This window comes from Stomoxys calcitrans, chromosome 1 (assembly GCF_963082655.1).
Source record: "Stomoxys calcitrans chromosome 1, idStoCalc2.1, whole genome shotgun sequence".
Classification (NCBI taxonomy): Eukaryota; Metazoa; Arthropoda; class Insecta; order Diptera; family Muscidae; genus Stomoxys; species Stomoxys calcitrans.
Window position 1 is genome coordinate 190398898 of NC_081552.1, and position 23483 is coordinate 190422380.

General features: G+C 40.1%; 1 protein-coding gene across 10 annotated transcripts in view; it reads left to right on the forward strand.

Annotated features, from left to right (window-relative positions):
- Positions 1–18951, forward strand: part of LOC106083973 (NAD(+) hydrolase sarm1) — a 254351-nt gene extending 235400 nt beyond the window's left edge. For 7 of the 10 annotated variants that reach the window (XM_059361119.1, XM_059361120.1, XM_059361121.1 and 4 more), the window contains 3 exons: positions 15–199; positions 827–2009; positions 18565–18951. In XM_059361119.1, coding sequence (XP_059217102.1) covers positions 15–199; positions 827–2009; positions 18565–18652 — 1456 coding nt within the window. In that variant the 3' untranslated portion in view covers positions 18653–18951. Of the gene's footprint in view, positions 1–14; positions 200–826; positions 2010–17877 lie in introns of all 10 variants that reach the window. The other 3 variants (XM_059361117.1, XM_059361118.1, XM_059361122.1) reach the window with 3 other exon arrangements.
- Positions 18952–23483: the final 4532 nt, after the last annotated feature.

Here is a 23483-nt window from a genome sequence, read left to right on the forward strand (position 1 = left end):
GACTTTCGATTTAGATTTATGCGCGGCGAAAAGATTGTCGACCGCATAACCGCTATGACACCGGGCACGCCCGGCTCGACGGTCTCGTACCAAAGAATGCACAGCAATGATTCCGATTACAGTGTGGGCGGCAGTAATGCAGGCAGCAATTGCGGCAGCGGCGGCGGCAATGGTGGATCAGCGAATGGCGGCGGACAAGGTGGGGCACAAAATACGATCACAACATCCAATCCAAATTCGGGACGATCCAGTGTCGATTGACTGGTCGAACCATGTACTATAAACAAACCTAAACAATTCGAAATAATTGACAATTTTCAATTCCTGCCCCCTCCAACTACTAGCATCCAAAATCCATGCTCTATAACTGATACTTCTTTACTCAATCCCCCCAGGGGTACTCCTCCACCATCATGTTCACCTTTATCATTATCTAACCCAACTTCGAATATTATTGATATAATGAATAGTGATAGGCTTAGAAGTTACCACCCCCTTAGAGATAGTAGCAATAACACTTCCCATCAGAATCACCATGAACAGCCTCATCTGCATCAACTCCATAGCAAACATTTCAAATCTCTTAATTCTCCTTCAAACCTACTCAAATCGAAGTTAAAGTCCAAACTATTGAATGGGCAACTGGCTCCGAAACGGGCCCACCATCAGGCGACAGGGCCCTCCCCCACTGGTAGTTGTAGCTCTGGCTCTTTTTTGCCCTCTTCTACTACTTCTTCTTCTTCTTCTTTTCAAAATTCAAAAGCCCCACAAATATTTTATCTAAACGTTGATAATAATCTAATACTTAATACTAATCACAAACTAGCAGCTAGTCACCAGGCAAATAGATATCGGCAATCCGCTTCCCCGGCCCGCCAGCGTTTGGGTCCAGGCGGCACCAGCGGCAGCATGATCAGCAGTACCGGCAAATTGGGCAGCACTGGCAGTCAGCTAAGCGTTTTCGGTCGTGGTTCCAAGAGAAATATGCTGCCTCCCTTCAGGACGCAGCCCACATCTGCCCACAAGGCATTGGCCATAGGGGGCTCCATGCAAAATGTCTCGCCTTTGGCCTACAAACCTCCAAGACGCAGTTCTGCAGTGGGCATTTGTAATGATGGCGGTGATAATGATAAGGCGGTGGCCGCCTCAAATTTTAGAAGCCATAGTGTAGATGGTCTACTGGATAGTGGCGGCAGTGAGAGTGGTGAACAGAAAATAGCTGAGGCAGCAGCTTTAGTGTCGGCCGGTAGTTTGGCATTGACAAATGCCAGTTCCACCAGCACTCTACAGCCCAGCGAAGATTTTAATGGTTCACTCAACGATGTGCTTAGTGCAGAAGTTGCGGTGCCGCGAAGAGATAAATCAGCCAATTTGCCTCCCATAAATCCCCAACATCGTAAATCTCGCAGTCTGGATCACTTTCTCGATGAAAAGACTTTAGCCGCCATTGTAGTGCCTCCCTCGCCCACCGATGGCACTCAAAGCATGGAAAATCTTGCCACTATGCACACACCAGAACCCATGCGTTCTCCCATTGCCTTGACGGTGAATGGAGGAGCCATTAGTGCTGGTGCTGGTGCTGGTCCTATGCACATGCGTTCAGCATCCGTAAGAGATTCCAAGTCTTTAACGCCAGATCGTGTTACCACACTACGTCAAAGTCCCTCGAATAGACAAAGTCCTGAAGGCTTGAGTTCAGCAGAAGATGAAAATGAGGATACACAGAGTTTGGCAAGTGGACAATCAGTAAAGGCTGGCCACCCAACGCCTGCAGTGGGATCAGCAGCGAAACCCCCTCAAACGGCTCCCAAAAGTCAAACTAGAGCCGCAGCACATGTGCATAGAGGCAGCAGCAGTCGAGTTCCCAAAACCACATCCACCAGTTCTCTGGGAGCAACCACAACAACAGGAGCGGCGGCGACGGCGACGACAACAGGAGCCAACAGCAATCCGAACAATAAAACCATATTCAACCGAACAATCAAAAAAGTTCGTTCGCTCATCAAAAAGTAAGCATCATTTTAGAAATCCAACAACTCACAAATAAACAAACATTCAAAAAACAAAATGACACAAAAAAAAAACAACATCAAAATCGCTCTCTCTCTCTCGCTACCTGTCTCTTTTTCTAATCAACTCTTCAATCTTGTTTTTGCCTACCCTCATTCAGCTATGAATGTTGATTCATTAACTCTACCCTCTTGTTTTTTTCGCATCTTCATTCATGAATACGTACTACCACCTACACACATTGTAGAATTGTATGCTTGTGTGCATTTGTATGTGTCCTTCTGGGACTTTTTACTCCATGTTTTTTCACTGTTTTGTGCTATGAAACTCATAATTCCTTGCTTTTGCAAAATTTATAGAATCTGAGAGTCAGGCTTCTATTTTTCAAGTACATCCTTTAGGAAAGTTTTTTTAAATCCAAGTATGTATGTATTCGGCTGGTCCGAATAATAGAACTCAAGATACCAAATCCATGCCAATATTCATTCCCTTTCCTTTCAAAATCATAGATTCAACCTGAATTGACTATAAGACTGATTTGGGAGCAACGTGGTGGCTGAGGTTTAACACCTAAAATCGCAGCAAGGGCATTTCGATGCTCGGTGTGGAGTTGCATTTACTCAACCCGGTGCCGTGACCCATAGAACGGAAAGAGTTTTAGACAGTGCTCTGCTCCCAACCAAGGGAGTGGACACGTCCAAACAACGTGAACTCGATTTGGTACTTATGCTCGAAGCTTCGGCTATGAATGGGGGCGTTGGTAGACGCATAGTTTTCACCCGGGACTAAGAGCCCAGCAGAATTAAGCCATCGTGACAGGTGCCTGCATAAAACACCATTTGGACTTGACTATAAGACTGATATGAAGATATGAGGATCTTGACCAAAAAGATTACTAAAGCTGAGCAACGACATTCAGCACCACCACCTGCTGAATGTCGTTGCTCAGCTTTAGCTATCCTTTTGGTCAAGCAGTGACTATAGCATATGCAAATTTTCCCATGAACATTCCATTAAGGAACTGCGACAAACTTCTCACAAATCAATAAGCTTAATGATAAGGGACCTCCTTTTTATAGCCGAGTCCGAATGGCGTGCCGCAGAGCGATACCTCTTTGGGGAGAAGTTTTTACATGGCAAAGTACCTCTAAGATGTCGCCAGCATCAGGAGAGGATAACCACCGCCGACAAATTTTCGGATGTTCCTGTCAGAATTCGAACCTTGGGTTTCAGCGTCATAGGCGGACATCCTAACCTCTGCGCTACAATGACCTCCAGTGGCAGTGGCGGTGGCTATAGATATTGCGTTATTCTTGATTGATTCTTGATCTTAATTCTGCTTAAACTGAGTAGTGAATAGTAGGTACATTTTTAAAGTGCCGTCCACCAGACTACAGCACCATAGAGCGTTATAGGTTTGACAACTGTAGAACGCAGCAAATGTATGTTTGCCGACACACGTTTAAAATCCCCAATGATGACCATTAATTCTCGCGCAGATGTATAAGGCAAGAATTGTCTTCTCATTTTCAGAATGCTGGACTAGAAGTTTAACTTCTTGCCTAGGAAAAGGCTTAAGTATTTTGAGTCCCCACAAAATAAAGTTTTGCCTTTCCCAAGTAGGCCATGGCCAAACAGCCTAATATCTCCTTCTGAAAAGAACAAGTTTTATTTTAGTCAGACATACATCCAGACCATTTTCTTCCAGCCAATTGGAAAATAGCAGTACACAAAACCACGTAGCATTAATGCAAATGCAATGCAAATTTGCCCATTAACATTCCATTAAGGAACAGGGGACAAACTTCTCACATATCAATGAGTGCTGTGCGATTCAAATTTAAGAGCTCAATGATAAGGGGCCTTCTCTTTATAAATAGCTGAGTCCGAACGGGGTGCCGCAGTGCGACCCCTCTTTGGGGGAGAAGTATTTACATGGCTGCCAACCATTTTTTTCAAATGGCAAAGTTCCTCACAAATGTTGCCAGCATTGGAAGGGGATAACCACCGCCGAAAATTTTTCCTGATGTTCACACCAGGATTCGAAACCAGGCGCTCAGCGTCATAGGTGGACATGCTATCCTCTGCGCTATGTTGACCTCCAACGCAGCATTAAAGGCTTGGCCATTGCAGTATACAGTTACCGCAAGATACCTCAGTCTTAAAAATTACTTACAATTGCAAGCACTTACAATTCAGTGTGTATACTGTAGGTTAGGCTTGGTTAGGTTAGATTTAAGTGACAGTCTGCCATCAGACTCACTTAGACGTTTTCGTCCATTGTGATACCACAGGAAAACAGAAGAAGGAAGGTGCCTTCTAGTTCCTACCGTTGAACCATCCAGATCGCTTTAAAAAGCCCAATAACTTGCAAATGTTCACATCCGCTAAATCAGACAGGTTCTCAAAGAAATGAGAATATAAAGTGGAACTCCTTCTGACTGCTAGTGCGGGACACACACATGCAGAAGGTTTTCTATGTCCTCACAGCTTCTGCAAAAGTCGTTGCTGGCAACCTTCAGCCTGTCAGCATGTTTTCCAATTAGACAGTGACCTGTCATGACGGACACAATGACTACTGAGACGTCCGTTGTAGCCAATGACAGCAAAGCGGTAGATCTCTTCAAGTTTATATTAGGTCACATAGTTTTGGAATGCTCACAGTTCCCTCTTTGGGATCATCTATCATTCGTTGCTCTTCGGGCCTGGTACTGAAAACTTAGCTTGCATGTCGCTAGAAGCATATCCACAGATTCCAGTGTCCCTGGAGTGTGTAAGGTAGTTCCTAGTCTCGTAAGCTCGTCCGCTTTACAGTTCCCTGGGATATATCATCCCGTTGAAAGATCTGCGACATTCGAGGGCGATTTTTGTGTTCATCAATACATTCTCCAGGGATGTAATGGCTGTCTGAAAAGATATTTATGTCAATCTTCGTAATGACATAATACCTTAGCCATTCTAAAACTTCTTTAATTGTAAAGATCTCCGCTTGATACGCACTACAGTGGGCAGATGATCTTCTCGATATGACCAGTCCTAGTTTTCAGAGTACACTCCCAAATCTCACCTAATCGTTTAGTTTGGAAAAATCCGTATAGAAGTCTATGTAACTTCTTTTACTAAGGATATTGTAGTGCCAATAGGTCCTATCAGGAATAGTAGTACAATACTTTATTATCAAGCAATGTATAATCCACACTGCCAGCAACATCAAGCATTGTATCAACGAAAGCACAGTGTCCGTAGCCGCCGCATGACCAAAGAGATAACTCCCCTAGCCTCACAGCACTGGTCGCAGTAATTTACAATATCCAGAGGCATTAGGCATTGAATTCAGTGCATCAGATGGCATTGTCCTCAATGCGGCTGTGATGTACAAACAATCCATCCCTTGGATCCGGCTGAGTATTAAACAGATGGTGGACTATTGAAGCGCTGTCCACAAGACCGCAACACCATAAAGCATTATAGGTCTGACAACTGCAGTATATTCCCTGTACATGACATTAATTTTGAAAGAACTCAACTTTTGCCAATGGCTTTTTTGCAGGTCTATAGGCCTGTTTTGCAGGTCTATAGGCCTTTTTTGCAGGTGGGAGGCCACAGAGGCTACTCCGTATGGAGCATTCCACTATCCGCGACCTGTGGACGCACCCGGTAGCTCGCAGCTAAGCTTCTCATGACAGCAATGAACACCACACAAATTGGAGCTCAATGTTCCAGCCTGTGTGGTGCTGACGGCTATCTTGTGCCAGGGTCCACCAAGGTGGTTGCTATTTGCATCTTGGCTTGGCCCTAGGACAGACTGGCACAAGCGAGTCATTCAGGGCCTTCGTGATTCGTTTGTTTTTTATATCTATGTGCTCAGCTACTTCCTTTTCTGGTCTTGAAGGAATAGTCGTGCAGAATGTATGAGGAAATATATCCCAATCCGCCTTTCTTCCAAGACTGAAACTAAACCTTAAGGTAGTTAAAGATACGTAACAAAATTAATAAAAAATGCTCTTTCTAGCCATAATTTTTGCTTTTTAGGGCAGTATACATCTTTGGTATCGCTGCCGTTACCGAAAATTTCGCTTGCAGATACGCAGCCCAAATGAAATTCACTTTGCGTAACAGAGCATTGAAGGCATTGAAGAACTTTTTCTTGTAATTACAAATGAAAATCTTTGTTTCGGTAGGTCCATGCAACATGAAAAAAACTATTTGCAAATAAAATAGGTTAACTGTGCTAAGTATGGTCAAAATCTCTTCATAATTTGATATAGCTCAAATATAAACCGATCTTGGATCTTGACTTATTGAGCCTCTAGAGAGCGCCTCAAAGAACCAACATTTAATATAAAGATGCTATCTTTAAAGTAAATTTCCTATTTACTAACGGGCATGACCTCCAACCGTTTAAAATGTTGATCGCTGATTGATTCTTAGTTTACTTCACTTATAAGTGTCTAAATATTATTTTTTGAAAAATATTTTTTTTTTTAATTTAGCATTTTAACCTAAAACAAGTAACATTTTGAGACACTCCTATTCGTAAGGCTATTAACAAAGGTACACTGTTGTCTTGTCCCAAAGTCAATTTAGAGATTTTTATCTTCAATAACAAGACGCCAAGTTGGGAATTTTTTAACTTACAATTTAAAAAAAAAAAATCCTAATATGAAGAAAAATTTCTTGGAACAAAGGAAATGTTTCCTTAAAAAGTTGAAAAATTTATCATCTTTAAATAAAGTTTGCTAATCTTTGGCTTGAATCTTTAAAATTAGGACACACATTGTTTCGGTGCAAACAACAATAACAAGATGTAAAGTTAGGAATTTTTTAACTTACAATTTAAAAAAAAAAAATCCTAATATGAAGAAAAATTTCTTGGACCAAAGGAAATGTTTCCTCAAAAAGTTGAAAAATTTATCATCTTTAAATTAAGTTTGCTAATCTTTGACTTGAATCTTTAAAATTAGGACACACATTGTTTCAGTGTAAACAACAATAACAATATGTAAAGTTAGGGAATTATTAACTTACAATTTAAAAAAAAAATCCTAATATCAAGAAAAATTTCTTGGACCAAAGGAAATGTGTCCTTAAAAAGTTGAAAAATTTATCATCTTTAAATTAAGTTTGCTAATCTTTGACTTGAATCTTTAAAATTAGGACACACATTGTTTCAGTGTAAACAACAAACTTATTGATTGCCTTAAAACTTAACTCTCTGCCAAGCTCAAACCTCTTATCAAATCATTGTTGGGTGGGAAAAAATCAATAAAAAGTGCCTTGTTTTAGAACGACTGCAAGAATATACAACAAATAGTTTAGACAAAATATAGTACAAAGTAAAAAGTGCCTACAAAATAATGATGTTATATACAACAGTAAGGTAAATCCATGCTTAAAATCCAAATAATGTCATGTAAAAACTCACCTCTGTTAAAATCATCACATCAACAGCATTCTTAACATTTCATTGATTTGAAGCATTCCTCCATGTCCCAAGCCATGCAACTCCCATCTAAAACAATCAAAAAAACAGAAACAGTTATACTTAAACACCACACCACACCACTTACTCCCATGCTTACTTTTCTAATCTCTGTAAAAAAAAGTAACAAAGAAAGTAATGTTTGAGGTTATGGTTCAAGCTCTACTACCAGTGCCACAATCAACCACCGCTATCTGTCTCTTACACTGAACTAAAATCTTACAACTAAAGCGACTAAAATTGAAATTTCAAAGTTAACAAGAGAACCAAGCAACTGCCCTAAGCATCACCTTCAGCAAATTAAAAAAAAAAAAAAAATGGTGAAACATAAACCCAACCCACGTTTGAAAACCGATCAAATCTATTTGCCTTGTGATTAGTTTCGAGTGAAAAATCCATTGAAAGAAACCAAAACAGAAAACTTCACACAACAGAGATTTTCAAATTTCTCAACGAATTTTAGACAAAAAAAAAAACAAATGATTAAATATTTAAAGAAAAAAAGATAAACAAAACAAAACTCTTAAATTTAATGTTAAATTTAGAATTTATTATTAATTAACTGTTGCAATTTTTTTTTGATTTAATTTTATGTCATAAGTCAGTCTTGTTCGAGTTTCCCTCTGTTTTCAATTTTGTGAATGAATCCAAAAGGAATCCCAAGCTAGAAAATTATTTAATCTTCAAACTGGAAGATAATTCAAAGTGTACCGTCCTGCGTTTAATACAAAAAAACAAAATCCTCCAGAAAAACAAACTAAAATTAAAAAATATGTAAAAATATAGAAAACACGTGTTTTTTGTTTTGTTTAGTCCTTTTGTTAATATTTATAATATTTCGAAATGCCTTTCCCTCATGTCTTAACCCCCACTTGTTTTCTATTCCTATGGGATTTTTCCTTCGAATTTTCTTTATTTTTTTACAAATTTATCTTAATACATTAATTTTAAATTAAAATTAATTTTGTAAGTAAAACGAAATAATTTTATTATATAATTTACTAATTGTATAGAATTTTTCATTGAAGAAAAATTTATTAAGAAATAATTGAAACAGAAAACAAAAAACAGAAAAATTGGCTTAAAAACAAACCAAGAATAAAATTAAAAAAAAAAAACAAAAAAAAAAATAAACCCTCATGTGTTGTAATTTTATTGTCAGTGTTTTGTGATAGAGAATTTCAATGTGTTATAAGGCTTAGAGGCAAAGGTGTATGCTGTTGCATTACATTGCAGATGATTCGGTTCCAGCAGAGAATTACCTCAAATTTGTCGTTGTCCTCCTCCTCAACTTAATCCCAATTGCTTTTTGTTGTCTTTTGTCCCCTTGGTTTTCACATGATGTTATTTTGTTTTTTGCTTTTTGTTTGTTGTGCATGTTGTCCTTGTTTTCATACTTTTTTTAACCAATAATCTTTTTTTTTTTTTTAATTATATATTTTGTAATTTTAGTTTATATTATGGAAATTTTTCCTAATTTTCGTTTATACAATGCAATTTCCCTTAATATTTAGAGTTTGCGACAAAATGTGTTAGAATTTCCCAGAAGATTTAACGGATATAGAAAATTACACGGTGCGTAAAAATGCCAAAATTTCATGTTGATTTTTCGATACTTTCAGTTAGGGTAAAAATCAAAAAAAAATTGAAGAAGGATGTCGAAGGGCCTTACACAACTCACTGTCCCAAATTTTAGCAAAATCGGATAATAAATGCGCCTTTTAGGGGCCCAAAACCTTAAATCAAGAGTTCGGTCTATATGGCAGCTATATCCAAATCTGGACCGATCTTTGCCATATTGCAGAAGTATATCGAGGGGCCTAACACAACTCACTGTCCCAAATTTTAGCAAAATCGGATAATAAATGCGCCTTTTAGGGGCCCAAAACCTTAAATCGACAGATCGGTCAATATGGCAGCTATATCCAAATCTGGATCGATCTGGGCCAAATTGAGAAAATATGTCGAAGGGCCTAACACAACTCACTGTCCCAAATTTTAGCAAAATCGGACAATAAATGCGCCTTTAAGGGGCCCAAAACCTCACATCGAGAGATCGGTCTATATGGCAGCTATATCCAAATCTGAATCGATCTCGGCCAAATTGAAGAAGGATGTCGAAGGGCCTCACACAACTCACTGCCCCAAATTTCAGCAAAATTGGATAATAAATGTGCCTTTTATGGGCCTAAGACCCTAAATCGGCAGATCGGTCTATATGGCAGCTATATCCAAATCTAGACCGATCTGGGCCAAAGCAAAGAAGGATGTCGAAGGGCCCAACACAACTCACTGTCCCAAATTTTAGCAAAATCGGATTATAAATGTGGCTTTTATGGGCCCAAGACCCTAAATCGGCAGATCGGTCTATAAGGGGCCTATATAAAGATATGGTCCGATATAGCCCATCTTCGATCGTACCCTGCTTATGGACAAAAAAGAATCTGTGCAAAGTTTCAGCTCAATAGCTCTATTTTTAAAGACTGTAGCGTGATTTCAACAGACAGACAGACGGACGGACATGGCTAGATCGTCTTAGACTTTTACGCTGATCAAGAATATATTGGGTTGCCCAAAAAGTAATTGCGGATTTTTTAAAAGAAAGTAAATGCATTTTTAATAAAAATTAGAATGAACTTTAATCAAATATACTTTTTTTAAACTTTTTTTCTAAAGCAAGCTAAAAGTAACAGCTGATAACTGACAGAAGAAAGAATGCAATTACAGAGTCACAAGGTGTGAAAAAAATTGTCAACGCCGACTATCTGAAAAATCCGCAATTACTTTTTGGGCAACCCAATATAAACTTTATAAGGTCGGAAATGGATATTTCGATGTGTTACAAACGAAATGACAAAAAGAATATAGCCCCATCCTTCGGTTAGGGGTATAAAAATTGTAAACATTAATGAAATGAAAATGAAAAATTCGGCAGAACCGGGCCGGGATTCGAACCTGGGCACATGAAGCAACAGCGAGAGCCGTTACCATTGTCTAGCGTTCGCAGCCATCAATACAACTTCCAACCGATGCACAGAATCATTTGTATACCATGGGAGTAGTGTAATTTGTGTAGACAAAAAATCTGCCATTACACACAAACACATGAATTGGGAAAAGTACAGCTAATAGACAGGATTGTCGAGCGTGGTTAAGGTGGTATTTGTATCATAGAGGCGTTTTCCGCAATAAATTCGATATAAGTACAACATACCAACGTACGGCCCTTGAAGTCTTCGCACCTAATATGGCTGATGAGTAATTCTAAACCAAATTACGATCATTGAGCTCCGATCTTCGATCAATGAAATCGTCTGGAAACAGAAACAAACAAGTAAAAGCGTGCTAAGTTCGGCCGGGCCAAATTTTGGGAAAAGATCACCATGGATTCTGCTAAAAACTTATACAGTAGAAGGGCATTATTTTATTCTACATACCAAACTTTTGTCAAACTAGCAAAACTAAAGCTGCTAGGAATCGAGATACCGGTTTACACGGGAGCTTTATCAGATTATCAACTGATTTAGACCCTAAGTGGCAACAAAACACCGCATGTAGAATTTCAGCCAAATCAGACAAAAAATGCGGCTTGTAAGGGCTCAAAAAGTCAAATCGGGAGATCGGTTTATATGGAAACTATATCAGGCTATAGACCGATTTAAACCGTACTTGGCACAGTTGTTGGAAGTCAGATCGGAAGATCAGGGAGCTGTACCAGGTTATAGACCGATTTGGACCGTACTTGACACAGTTGTTAAAAGTCATAACAGAACACTACATACAAAATTTCAACCAAATCGAACAAAAACTGCGGCTTATAAGGACTAAAGAAGCCAAATCGGGAGATCGGTTTACATGGGATGGGGTAATCGCTATGGCCCATTTGCAATCCCCAACGACCTACATCAATGTTAGGTAGCTATGCAAAATTTCAAGCGGCTAGCTTTACGCGTCCGACCGCTATCGTAATTTCGACAGACGGACGGACGGGCATGGCTAGATCGAATCAGAATGTCGAGTCCATCCAGAATATATATACTTTATGGGGCCGCAGATCAATATTTCGAGGTGTTAAAAACGGAAGGACTAGGTTAGTATACCCCCATCCTATGGTGGTGGGTATAAAAAAACAAGCAAAAGCGTGTGAAGTTCGGCCGGGTCGAATTTTATATACCCTTCACCATGGATCGCATTTGTCAAGTTTTTTGAATGACTTTCTCAATATATATATGAGCTACATCAAGTTATTGACCGGTATGGGCCGTACTTGTCATGGCTGCTAAAAGTCATAGAGAAATACCACCTCGAAAATTTCAGGCAAATCGAGTAAAAATTGCGCCCTCCAGTTGCTCTGAGTGTCAAATTGGGAGATCGGTTTATGTGGCGGCTATAACAGGTAATGGGCTGAATTAGACCATACTTCAACGATATGTGCAAAATTTTAGCCAAATCGGATAAATTTTGCGTGCTCTAGAAGCTTAAGAAGCCTAAAGGGGAGATCGGTTTAAATGGCGGCCATATCAGGTTATTGACTGATTTAGACCATACTTGGCACAGTTGTTGGAAGCCAAAACGATATGTGCAAAATTTCAGCCAAATCGGAAAATAATTACGCCCTCTAGAAGTTCAATAAATCTAATCGGGAGTTCGGTTTATATGGCAGCTTTATTAGGTTATGAACCGATTTGAGCCGTACTTAGCACAGTTGTTGGAAACGATACCAAAACACATTCTAAATTTAAAATCGGTTAAGAATGCGCCCTCTAGGGGCTCAAGAAATCAAGACCCAAGATCGGTTTATATAGCAGCTTTATAAAAACATGGGCCGATTTGGACCATTTACAATCCCAACCGAGCGACTTACACTAATAAGAAGTATTTGTGTGAAATTTGAAGCGCCTAGCTTCACTCCTTCCAAAGTTAGCGTGCTTTCGACAGACAGACGGACGGACATGGCTAGATCGACTTAAAATGTCATGACGATCAAGAATATATATACTTTATGGAGTTTTAGACGCATATTTCGAGGTGTTACAAACAGAATGACGAAATTAGTACACCCCCATCCTATGGTGGAGGGTAATATTGGGTTGCCCAAAAAGTAATTGCGGATTTTTTAAAAGAAAGTAAATGCATTTTTAATAAAGCTTAGAATGAACTTTAATCAAAGATACTTTTTTACACTTTTTTCTAAAGCAAGCTAAAAGTAACAGCTGATAACTGACAGAAGAAAGAATGCAATTACAGTCACAAGCTGTGAAAAAATTTGTCAACGCCGACTATATGAAAAATCCGCAATTACTTTTTGGGCAACTCAAAAATACAATCCACCATGCCAGTCAGTGTTTTGAAAAACAGCACGCACTTGCCTAACTTTAGAAGTAGGTATTTAGAGCACCTTAATCAATTTGACAAAAGTTGTTGATGAAGATACATGGCATATGGGAAATCGCGATCCAACATGCCAGTCAAAGTGTTTTGAAAAACATCACTCACTTGTCTAACTTTTATAAGTTCTTTGTAATACTATTATCTGTTGCTTTAGCAAAAATGTTTACTATTTGAATAACAAATGTCGTTGAGCAACAGAAGTCGTTACTTGCAACCTTCAGTCATTCAGCATGTTTTTCGATCACACGGTGACCTGTCATGACGGACACAATGACTGAGAAACACCTGTTCTAGCCAGCGACAGCAAAGCAGTAGACCTTCTTAAATCTAAGTTACTTTACTTTACTTCAATTGGCTATGACAGAACATTTGTTCCACCAGCCCAACGTTGAATAGCGTTCCAAGCGGCTCGATCTTCTGGGCTCATTCTAAAATCTCTGACACCAAGTTTTGAGGTGTCTCCCACCACTTGATCTTTCCATCGGCTTTTTGGTCTTTCCGGTTTGTGTGTACCACAGTGTTCGCCTTCAAAAGTGTTCTTTGCCGGGTCCTTCTTCATCCATTCTGATAACATGACCTAGCCAACGCATCCGTTGTATTTTGATACGTGTAACTCATACAGCTCGTGGGTCATACGACGCCTGTATTCTCCATTAACGCAAACTGGTCCATATATTTTACGAAGAATCTTTCTCTTAAACACTCCAAACACTGCCTCATCTGCTTTCACAAGTACCCATGCTCCAGAACCATATAATAGCACGGGTAGTATCCGTGTCTTGTATAGTGTAATCTTCGTCTGTCGAGAGATGGCCTTGTTTCTAAACTGCTTACTAAGTCCAAAGTAGCATCTGTTTGCCAGTATTATTCTCCGCTTTATCTCAAAACTGGTGTCATTCGTTTCGGTTACGGCGGTGCCGAGGTAGATAAAGTTGCTGACTATCTCAAAGTTGTCTTTCCCAACTTTCTTCATTTTATTTATCTGCTCGGTTGTTCAAGGCGTTTTGGGAGTTGAAACCATCCATTTCGTCTTATCTCCATTTACTGCCAAACCCATTTTCACTGACTCTCTTTCGATTCTTTCAAAGGCTGCAGTTACTACTTCCGGTGACCGACCCATGATGTCGATGTTGTCGGCATAGGCGAGTAGCATGTGTTCTCTTTTGATTAGTGTGCCACATCTATTCACATCTGCATCTCGTATAACCTTCTCCAGCAGGATATTAAAGAGATCACACGATAAGCTGTCTCCTTGTCTGAAAACTGTTTTGGCAAGTGTCATCCTGCAAAGTCTTATTAACTTTGCAGTGATACCATACTCAGACATGGCTTGAAATACCTTTGAAAGTAAAGGGGTATCGAAAGCGACTTTATAGTCAACAAAGAGATGGTAGGTGTTGATTTGTCCTTCACGGATCCTCTCCAGGATTTGACGCAGTGTGAATATCTGGTCTAGGATGGTATAAAGCAGCATTGATTTGGCCCCAATTATCTCATTGACTTTAGGTTTTAATCTTATACACAGTACGCTCCGGAGTATCTTGTATGCGATGGGAAGGAAACTTATTCCTCTGTAGTTGGCACATTCCGTTTTGTCTCCTTTCTTCTGTACGGGACATAGTAGAGGTTCCAATCATCGGGTATGCGTTCTTCTAGCCAGATTGCGTAGATAAGCTGATGCATACGCCTTATCAGGGTGTCGCCTGCGGTCTTAAATAGTTCAGCGGGCAACCTGTCGGTTCCTGCTGCCTTGTTGTTCTTCAGTCGGATCATAACTACTTGGACCTAGTTCTGAGTAGAAGGTAAACATTCTATACCTTCATCAGAAATTGGTTTTGCGGTATCCTCTTCGCCGCCAATGTCGGACACTAGCAGTTGGGTAAAATGTTCTTTCCATATCCTCAGCACGCTATCTGTGACAGTTACCAGATTTCCTTCTTTGTCTCTGCAGGAGGATGTGCCTGTACCAAAGCCATCGGTTTGATGTTTAATTCTGTGGTAGAATTTCCGGACTTCATTCTGACTCCTGTACATCTCAATTTGCTCACACTCACGTCTTTCCACTTCCTTTTTCTTTCTGCGTAATAGACGTTTCTCCTCTCTCCTTTTCTCCCGATACCTCTCCTTCTACTGGCGCGTTTGTACTGATTGCATGGTTGCTCTGTATGCCGAATTTTTGGCTTCAGTAGCATCTATACTCTTGGTCGTACCATGGGTTTCTCGGGGAGGCTTCCGGTACCCAAGTACGGATTTCGCGGCATATTCCATGGAATGGACAATGGTTTGCCACTGCGCCATTATATCATCGAAACAAGGATTGCTCTCATCAAGCAATTGGCTCAGTCGAGTGGAGCATGCCGTTGCCATCTGTTGTATTTGCAGCTATTCAATGTCCAGCTTCCGTGCAGTGCTAGATAGTACTTTGCTCGCCATACTCAAACGGGTGCAAACCTTTGCTGCAACAAGGTTATGATCTGAATCTATATTTGCTCCACGGATCGAGCGTACATCTAACACGCTGGATGAATGCCTTTCAACTATTACAACGTGATCAGTTTGGTTCCTCGTGTTTTGATCGGGTGACAACCATGTGGCTTTGAGAATATTTTTATACCCATTTTTTCATTCCGTTTGCAACACATCGAAATATCCATTTCCGACCCTATAAAGTAATTGGGTTGCCCAAAAAGTAATTGCGGATTTTTTAAAAGAAAGTAAATGCATTTTTAATAAAACTTAGAATGAACTTAAATCAAATATACTTTTTTACACTTTTTTTCTAAAGCAAGCTAAAAGCAACAGCTGATAACTGACAGAAGAAAGAATGCAATTACAGAGTCACAAGCTGTGAAAAAATTTGTCAACGCCGACTATATGAAAAATCCGCAATTACTTATTGGGCAACCATATATATGTTCTCGATCGTCGTAAAAATCTAAGACGCCCGTCTGTCCGTCCGTCTGTCCGTCCGTCTGACCATCTGTCTGTCTCTCTGTTGAAATCACGCTACAGTCTTTAAAAATAAAGATATTGGGCTGAAACTTTGCACAGACTCTTTTTTGTCCATAGGTAGGTTAAGTTCGAAAATGGGCTATATCGGACTATATCTTGATATAGAACGATCACCCGCTTTAAGGTCTTAGGCCCATAAAAGTCACATTTATTATCCGATTTTGCCAAAATTTGGGACAGTGAGATGTGTTAGGGCCTTCGACATCCTTCTTCAATTTGACCCAGATCAGTTCAGATTTGGATATAGCTGCCATATAGACCGATCTCTCGATTTATGGTTTGGACCCATAAAAGGAGCTTTTATTGTCCGATGTCGCCAAAATTTGGGACAGTGAGTTGTGTTAGGCCCTTCGACATCTTTGTGCAGTTTGGCTCAGATCGGTCTAGATTTGAATATAGCTGCCATATATACCGATCCCCCGATATAAGGTCTTAGGCCCATAAAAGCCACATTTATTATCCGATTTTGCCAAAATTTGGGACAGTGAGTTAAGTTAAGCCCCTCGACATACTTCTTCAATATGGCACAGATCGGTCCAGATTTGGATATAGCTGCCATATAGAGCGATCTCTGGATTTATGGTTTGGACCCATTATAGGCGCTTTTATTGTCCGATGTCGCCAAAATTTGGCACAGTGAATTGAGTTAGGGCCTTCGAAATCCCTCTTCAATTTGGCCCAGATCGATCCAGATTTGCATATAGCTGCCATATAGATCGATCTCCCGTTTTTTCGGACCAATAAAAGGCGCATTTATTGTCCGATTTCGCTGAAATTTGGGACAGTGAGTTGTGTTAGGCTTTTCGACATCCGTGTGGTATATGGTTCAGATGGGTCTATATTTGTATATAGCTATCAAAATTTGGTGCTGCTAACTACCATGTTTTTTTTTCAAAATCTATTAGGCCCAAGCCATTATCGAAAGTTATCAAGTGGAGACTAAATTTTACCGACTATGCAGATCCGCAAATAATGGTCCTTTTTCGTTGGCGTGGTTCGTCAACGTTGGGGGGTCTGTTTTTACTATTCCTTGGTTTCTCATAGTAGTTCTCATAGTTTTCCGGGGGCGGATTACTGGCCCAGCGCCCCAACCGCATGGGTTTTGTGGGATTGCACGTGTATGCCTCGTTGTGGCGAGCCGCTTGCTCCAATAGCCGATGCTCGCCTCCAGCCGCCCCTTACCTGGGAACAGACGCTGATGTTGGCCATTGGTTATTTGAAGGCGCCAATAACTCGCCTTGTCATCTCGAGTATCATTGGCACTGAGTATTTAATTAAGAGCCAGTGCAACCTGACTCCTCACTGAGACTCTCCTCTCGAAAATCGCTGACTGCCCACGGCTGCATTTGCAGCTACTACGCATAAAAACGTAGCTTTCCACCTGTCCGCAACCCCTTACCGTAGTAACGATGGACACCACACAAGTCGCAGCTCAAAGTTCCAGCCTGTGTGGTGCCCATAGTTAACCCGTGACGGCCGTGTCACTTTTGCGCGTTCTTTTTAAACACCTGGGATATCACAATGGTGCTAAACAATCTAATGTAGAGTCGCAGATCATTATTTTAAGGTGTTACAAACGGAATAACCAGATTAAGCTAACTTTCCATTCCAATTTTGGTTGTTTATTTAGTTTTATTCGAGCAGATGAGCATTGTTACTATTTATGGTTTTTTCTTTCACATAAAAGTACAGATACTCCTTTGAGATTGCGTTTTGATTGTAAGTCATCATAGGTAGCCGCACTGATGACGAAGACCATGCTTTTTTTTTTTTGAAAGGATTATTTCTTTTTCATAAAATGTCTAATTTGACAAGCCTCACCCATTATTTCATCCATTACGCTGTAATATATGCACTTTAATATTTTCCTTATTTTCATATTCCCTATATGATCATTCTATTTTATTCTTTTATATTTTAATACGTTATTTTGTATTAATATATTTTATTTTTTATCTATTTCTTTTTTTTTATTTTCGCAGACCTTAAATTCTTCTAAAAAAAAAACGAAAAATTTCTTGTGAAATTTATAAAATACTTCAATAGTGTAGATGTGTTAGTGAGTGGTGATGTAGATATGTGTGTGTCTATTATTATCAATTTATACATGCATCTGTCTGTTTTACGCCATAAGCCATCACAATTTGAAGGGACATGGGACATGCCATTGAAAAAGTCACAGGATATGCTTGGCCCGGACTATGGATAATAACCACTGTCACTTAACAATTATCATCGGCTGATAAAAATCAGCAAATCAGCAAACAAACAACTGACCCACAAAACCAGCACAGCACCATTTTCACCACTTAATGTTTAGTTTTAAGAAACTTTGTTTGTTTTTATTTTTTTTTTTTTTTTTTGCAAATGTTGTCTATTTTAAGAATAAGCACCCACCCACCCAAACAACCCACCCATCCTACACACCAGAAAAGCTACATAATTCATAATGTACTTTCTATTTATTGTTAAACAATTAATTTATTTACATATGTAATTAGGCAAAAGAGAAGAACAAATCGAAAAAAATTAAGAAAAAAAAAAATTCTAATGTGCAATTTTTTCGCTCTCGCAAAACTCACAAAAATTACAAAATATTTTTTTTTTCTAATTTATTTTCAATTAATGCCCTTTGCCTTTTACCTTTGACTTTCTTTTGTTTTGTTTAGTAACGATTTCTCTTCTAATGATGAAATTCCTGATATACTCTTTGCCAAAGGTACATCGCCCTCACCTGGACGTATATTATTTTGGTAGTAAAATTTTAACATATATACCGGAGAACTGTTTTGAAATCACAACGCATGCACAAACGAAAATTACCCACCTGTACAAAAACAAAAACAAAAAACACATAAAAATAAAACAAAAACCAAAACGTCGAAAACAAAATCCCAACAAATTTAGAGTATTATTAGAGTAACGATAAATGGAATCTTAAAACAAAAATTCTATCACAACGAACATTTTGAGATCTTTTAAGCGAATTCATAGAATTAAATTTAAATAAATAATAAAAACTGACGCAAATATTTACAATTACGATAGCATAACAATAGTGGTGAGTTATTATTTTTGATGATGCAATAGCGGTAAGTATTTATTTTAGTCAAGGCTCTCGAGCATTCTATTGCAACTTCTTGTAAAAGAGTCAATCAAAATTAAAGTCTCTAGCATTTATGATAGTTTCAAAACCAGCGGAGTTATAAAAGGTGGTTTCCCCTTTTTAAAACCCATTTATCGGCTTGAAGTACAATAAAACAACTAAGGACTGACTAAAGTCGGGCGAAGCCGACATTTTGATACCCTACACCTCATTGAATATGCAGGCTAAGCTGTCGAATCATCATCAGTCATCAGAAGAGTTATAAGAGAAACCTTCGTGTCAAATTTTGTGAAGATCGGTTAGGTTGAAAAGAGGGAGCAGATATTAATCCGCCCAATGCCACTATGGACATACACCTAAGCCCGTAATCGGCTTGTTGTGCGCTCTAAAAACTATAAAGTAACCTCAAAAAGGAAAATTTTAAGTAAGTGCTACTTACAACCTATGCGGCTAAAATGGAGTATTATTCTTCAAGATATGATTGTGCAGTGGGCTCGAAGAGTAAGTGGAAGGTGGTACATGACATCGGAGTGGGTAAACCCAAGTCAAACACTCGATACCATGGGGATCTAGATGAACTCAACAGGACCTTCGTAAGCATACCCGATATACAAACGGACACGCAATTTTACAGTGATGATGATGGGTCGGCTTTCGTTTTTGATGCCCGTAGTCTTTTTGAGTTTAGATGTGTTAGCCATGAGGAAGTTTATGAGAGTTTTGTCCGTGTTAAGTCAAATGCAATTGGCTTGGACGGAGTTGATCCGAGATTTGTACGAATGTTACTTCCATATCTCCTACCGTACTTTACGTACCTGTTTAATTCAATTTGGAGCTCCAGTGTGTATCCTATTACTTGGAAGCCTACAAAGATAATCAATCGGCCGATATCAATTCTATGCTATCTCTCTAAGGTTTTCGAGAAAATCCTTTGTGGGCAGATGTCGGTATATCTCCACCAAGAGTCCCTGTTGTCAGCATGTCAGTCCGGCTTCCGTTCTGATCATAGTTGCATTACTGCATTGGTTGAAGTGGTTGAATCGATCAGAAATGACATTGATGAGAACAAAATTGGCTTTCTGGTTCTTTTGGATCACTCCAAAGCTTTCGACACGGTTGATCACCTGAATTTGTGCATGAAACTATGGAATTTTTTTAACTTCACATCAACGGCAACGAGTCTGATTATGTCGTATCCGAGCGATAGACGGCTGTCTGTATGCGCAGGGAATATATTATCTAACCCCTTGTTCGTACGTAAGGGGGTTCCCCAAGGCTCAATTATAGATCCACTTCTTTTTTCATTTTATGCGAACGACTTGCCTCGTCAACTAGCACACGTTCAAATTATGATGTATGCTGATGACGTGCAGATTTTTCAAAGCGGCTTTGTGGACAATGTAGACGACTGCATAAGTAAACTTAACGCGGACCTACATCGCGTTTATGACTGGGCGACTGCAAATGGTTTGGTGTTGAATCCAAGTAAGTCTAAATGTTTGGTTGTTGACAAAAACAAGAATTTCAACATGTGACAACTGGTATATTTACGTTAATGGCCAGAGGATTGATATTGTATCTAGTGCGAAGAATTTAGGCGTGGTTTTTAGCAGTTCTTTGAGCTGGTCCGATCATGCTAACATTGCAGCCGGTAGCAGACCTATGCAAAGCTTCGTGCTTTATGGATCACACACACTCTTTTACACCCATAAATATCCGAATTCTTCCCACGAAAACATTCCTAGTTCCAGGTTTGATATATGGTTGTGAACTTTTTTCGAATTGTGATTCTTCGAGCCTCCGAAAATTGAATGTAGCTTTTAACAGCATAGTCCGTTGGTTGAAAAAGGAGTCAGCATGTTTCACAATATGTAGATTCTCTATTTGGACTTAGTTTCAACAATCTTCTTAATACCAGATCATTAATATTTTTACATAAGATTATTGTGGAAAAGAAACCCAGATATTTGTTTGAGAGACTGAGGTTTGCCCAATCTGATAGAGATAGAAAGTTAATACCTTTTAGAAGACGGAGTCTTATGTCTGAACGACAATTTTATATTAGCAACATACGCCTTCGGAATAATCTACCACACGATATTCAATGCATCAGCAACACGATTACATTTAAAAAAACAGTTCTCTGGCCTACACCGCCAAATCGTCTGCCCTTTCATTTCCCCTTACTCCGTTATGGCCCGGCACCCAAACGATGCGGATGTTGCCATCCTCAGAGAAGGCTTTAATCTCCTTCTTACACTGCAAGACTGTTCGTGACCTTACCGTCCTGGTTGTTATTGCCCCTATGGCAATTTTACTGTCCATAAAGATGTTCACACTCGACGTTCTCGGCGTTAGCATCACACCACTTCACGCATTCCGAGATCGCCTGGATCTCCGCCTGCAGGGCCGTATTATGGTCAGGCAGTCTAAAACAGATCACAGTCCCTGGTTTCTCAATGTAAACCCCCAGGCCCATTCTGTCCTCTAGCTTTGATCCATGCGTGTAACATGATCTTCCAGATGGCAATACTAGGGTTCCGTCAATACAAGACTGTGCCGATGGCAGCAGTGCCTCGCACTAGACTTTAAGGTTCATCTCTGGTATCCGATCGGAAACCTCTTCCCTTTCTTCCAGGTTTCAATAATTTCATATTCTGATCTTTTGATCTCATAAAATCGAATTTTAGTTATATATAGCCGCTATATAGACCGATCTCCAGACTTAAAGTCTTAAAGCAATAAATTGGTCATTTTTCATCCGATGGCAGTACTGGCAGAAACCTTTTCATTTCTGTAAAGTGAGGTTCAGATCGGACTATATTTGAATATATCTGCCCTTAGACCAACCACCCGATCTTTCGATACTGGGTATTGAGGCCATAAAAGATGCATTTATTACCCGAATTCGATGAAATTTGGCACAGTGTGTTCTGGTAGACTCCTTCCTATTCCTGCCAAATGTGGTACAGATCAAACCATATTTGTATATAGCTGTCATATATACCGATCTCCCGATACTGTGCAATGAGCCTATATAAGAGCCTTTTTCAACCTATTTCGATGAAATTCGGCACAGCATGTGCCACAGTGCGTTTTGGCACCCCTTTTAACCCTTTTGTTGAATATATGGGAGCTATATCAAAATCTGAACGCGAAAGCCGGGCAATGACAAAGAAAATACTCCAATGTTCCCCGCATGTACGATAGCATGCATGCTACACATGCCATCACTTGCCGCACTGATTTTACTTAAGTGAGCTCGTAGTCCTTTGTGTCCCGCCGTGATACCAATAGCTATACGACTTCCTTCTTACTTCCTTTCAGTAATAGCCTCTTCTCACGATCTGGATCCCCCCATAGGGTTTTCCGACTTGGTCGGCTTCAGAGAGTACACCAATTGCCGCTTCAGTGAACTGACACCTCCCCTCAAATATGCTAGTTGCCGAGAGGAAATTCCGAGACACCATTAATGCAGCCGCTCGCTTTATACCAGCTGGTCGAATACCCCAAGTGCGGCCCAATTTACCGGCGCAGCCAAAGATACTCGCAGACGAGCGTGATGGCATTTATTGTACGGACCCCGCAAACAGCGTAGTCAACGAACATAAGCAGAAGTTGTGGCTGAAACACTTGGAGCAATGTAACTTAGGTACCGGAGTAGGCAAGCTGTGGTATACTGTTAGATCACTCTCGACCTCGATAACTGTGACCGATACGAAGAGACGCGCCAGGTTGTTCAACTGTCAATTTATTGTACATCCCGAGAGTGACAGGGTTAGAAAGCCATTCGTCGTATCCGTGGTCTCCGAGCCATTGGACAGCCATCACAATTTACCGTGGGCGAAGTTACGAATGTCATCCGTGGCGCCAAATCATACAAGGCGTTGGACCCCAACGGAATCTCTACACAAATGCTGAAGAATCTGGATTCACCTGGAGTTGAGTACCTTACTACTGTCCTCAACCTGTCCTTGAACACTCTTATAGTTCCCGATGTCTGGAAAATGGGCAGAGTGCTTCCGCTACTGAAGCCAGGAAGGACCCAAGTTTGGGGGAGTCGTACAGATCGATCGACCTTCTCTCACAAGTAGCACTTGAGGCATTACTCCTCCCGAGCTTCGTAGGAGAATTTCAATTCGTCGAGCATCAACATGGATTTCGAAGACTGCACAGCACGACAACTGCTGCGCATGTCATCACCGCACACATTTGCCGTGACTTCAAGCTACCCAGGATATGTGATAGGACGGTCCTTGTGGCACTGGACCTATCGAAGGCATTCGACACGGTCAGCCATGCCAAATTGTTTGAGGACATCACCAACACGTCCCTCCAGCCAGGCCTGAAACGCTGGGTCGCGAATTATCTGTGTGGTCGCCAGTCATTTGTGGAATTTAGGGATAAGAAGTCGAAATACCGTAGAGTGAAACAGGGAGTTCCCCAAGGTGGTGTGATATCTCCGGCACTGTTTCACCTCTA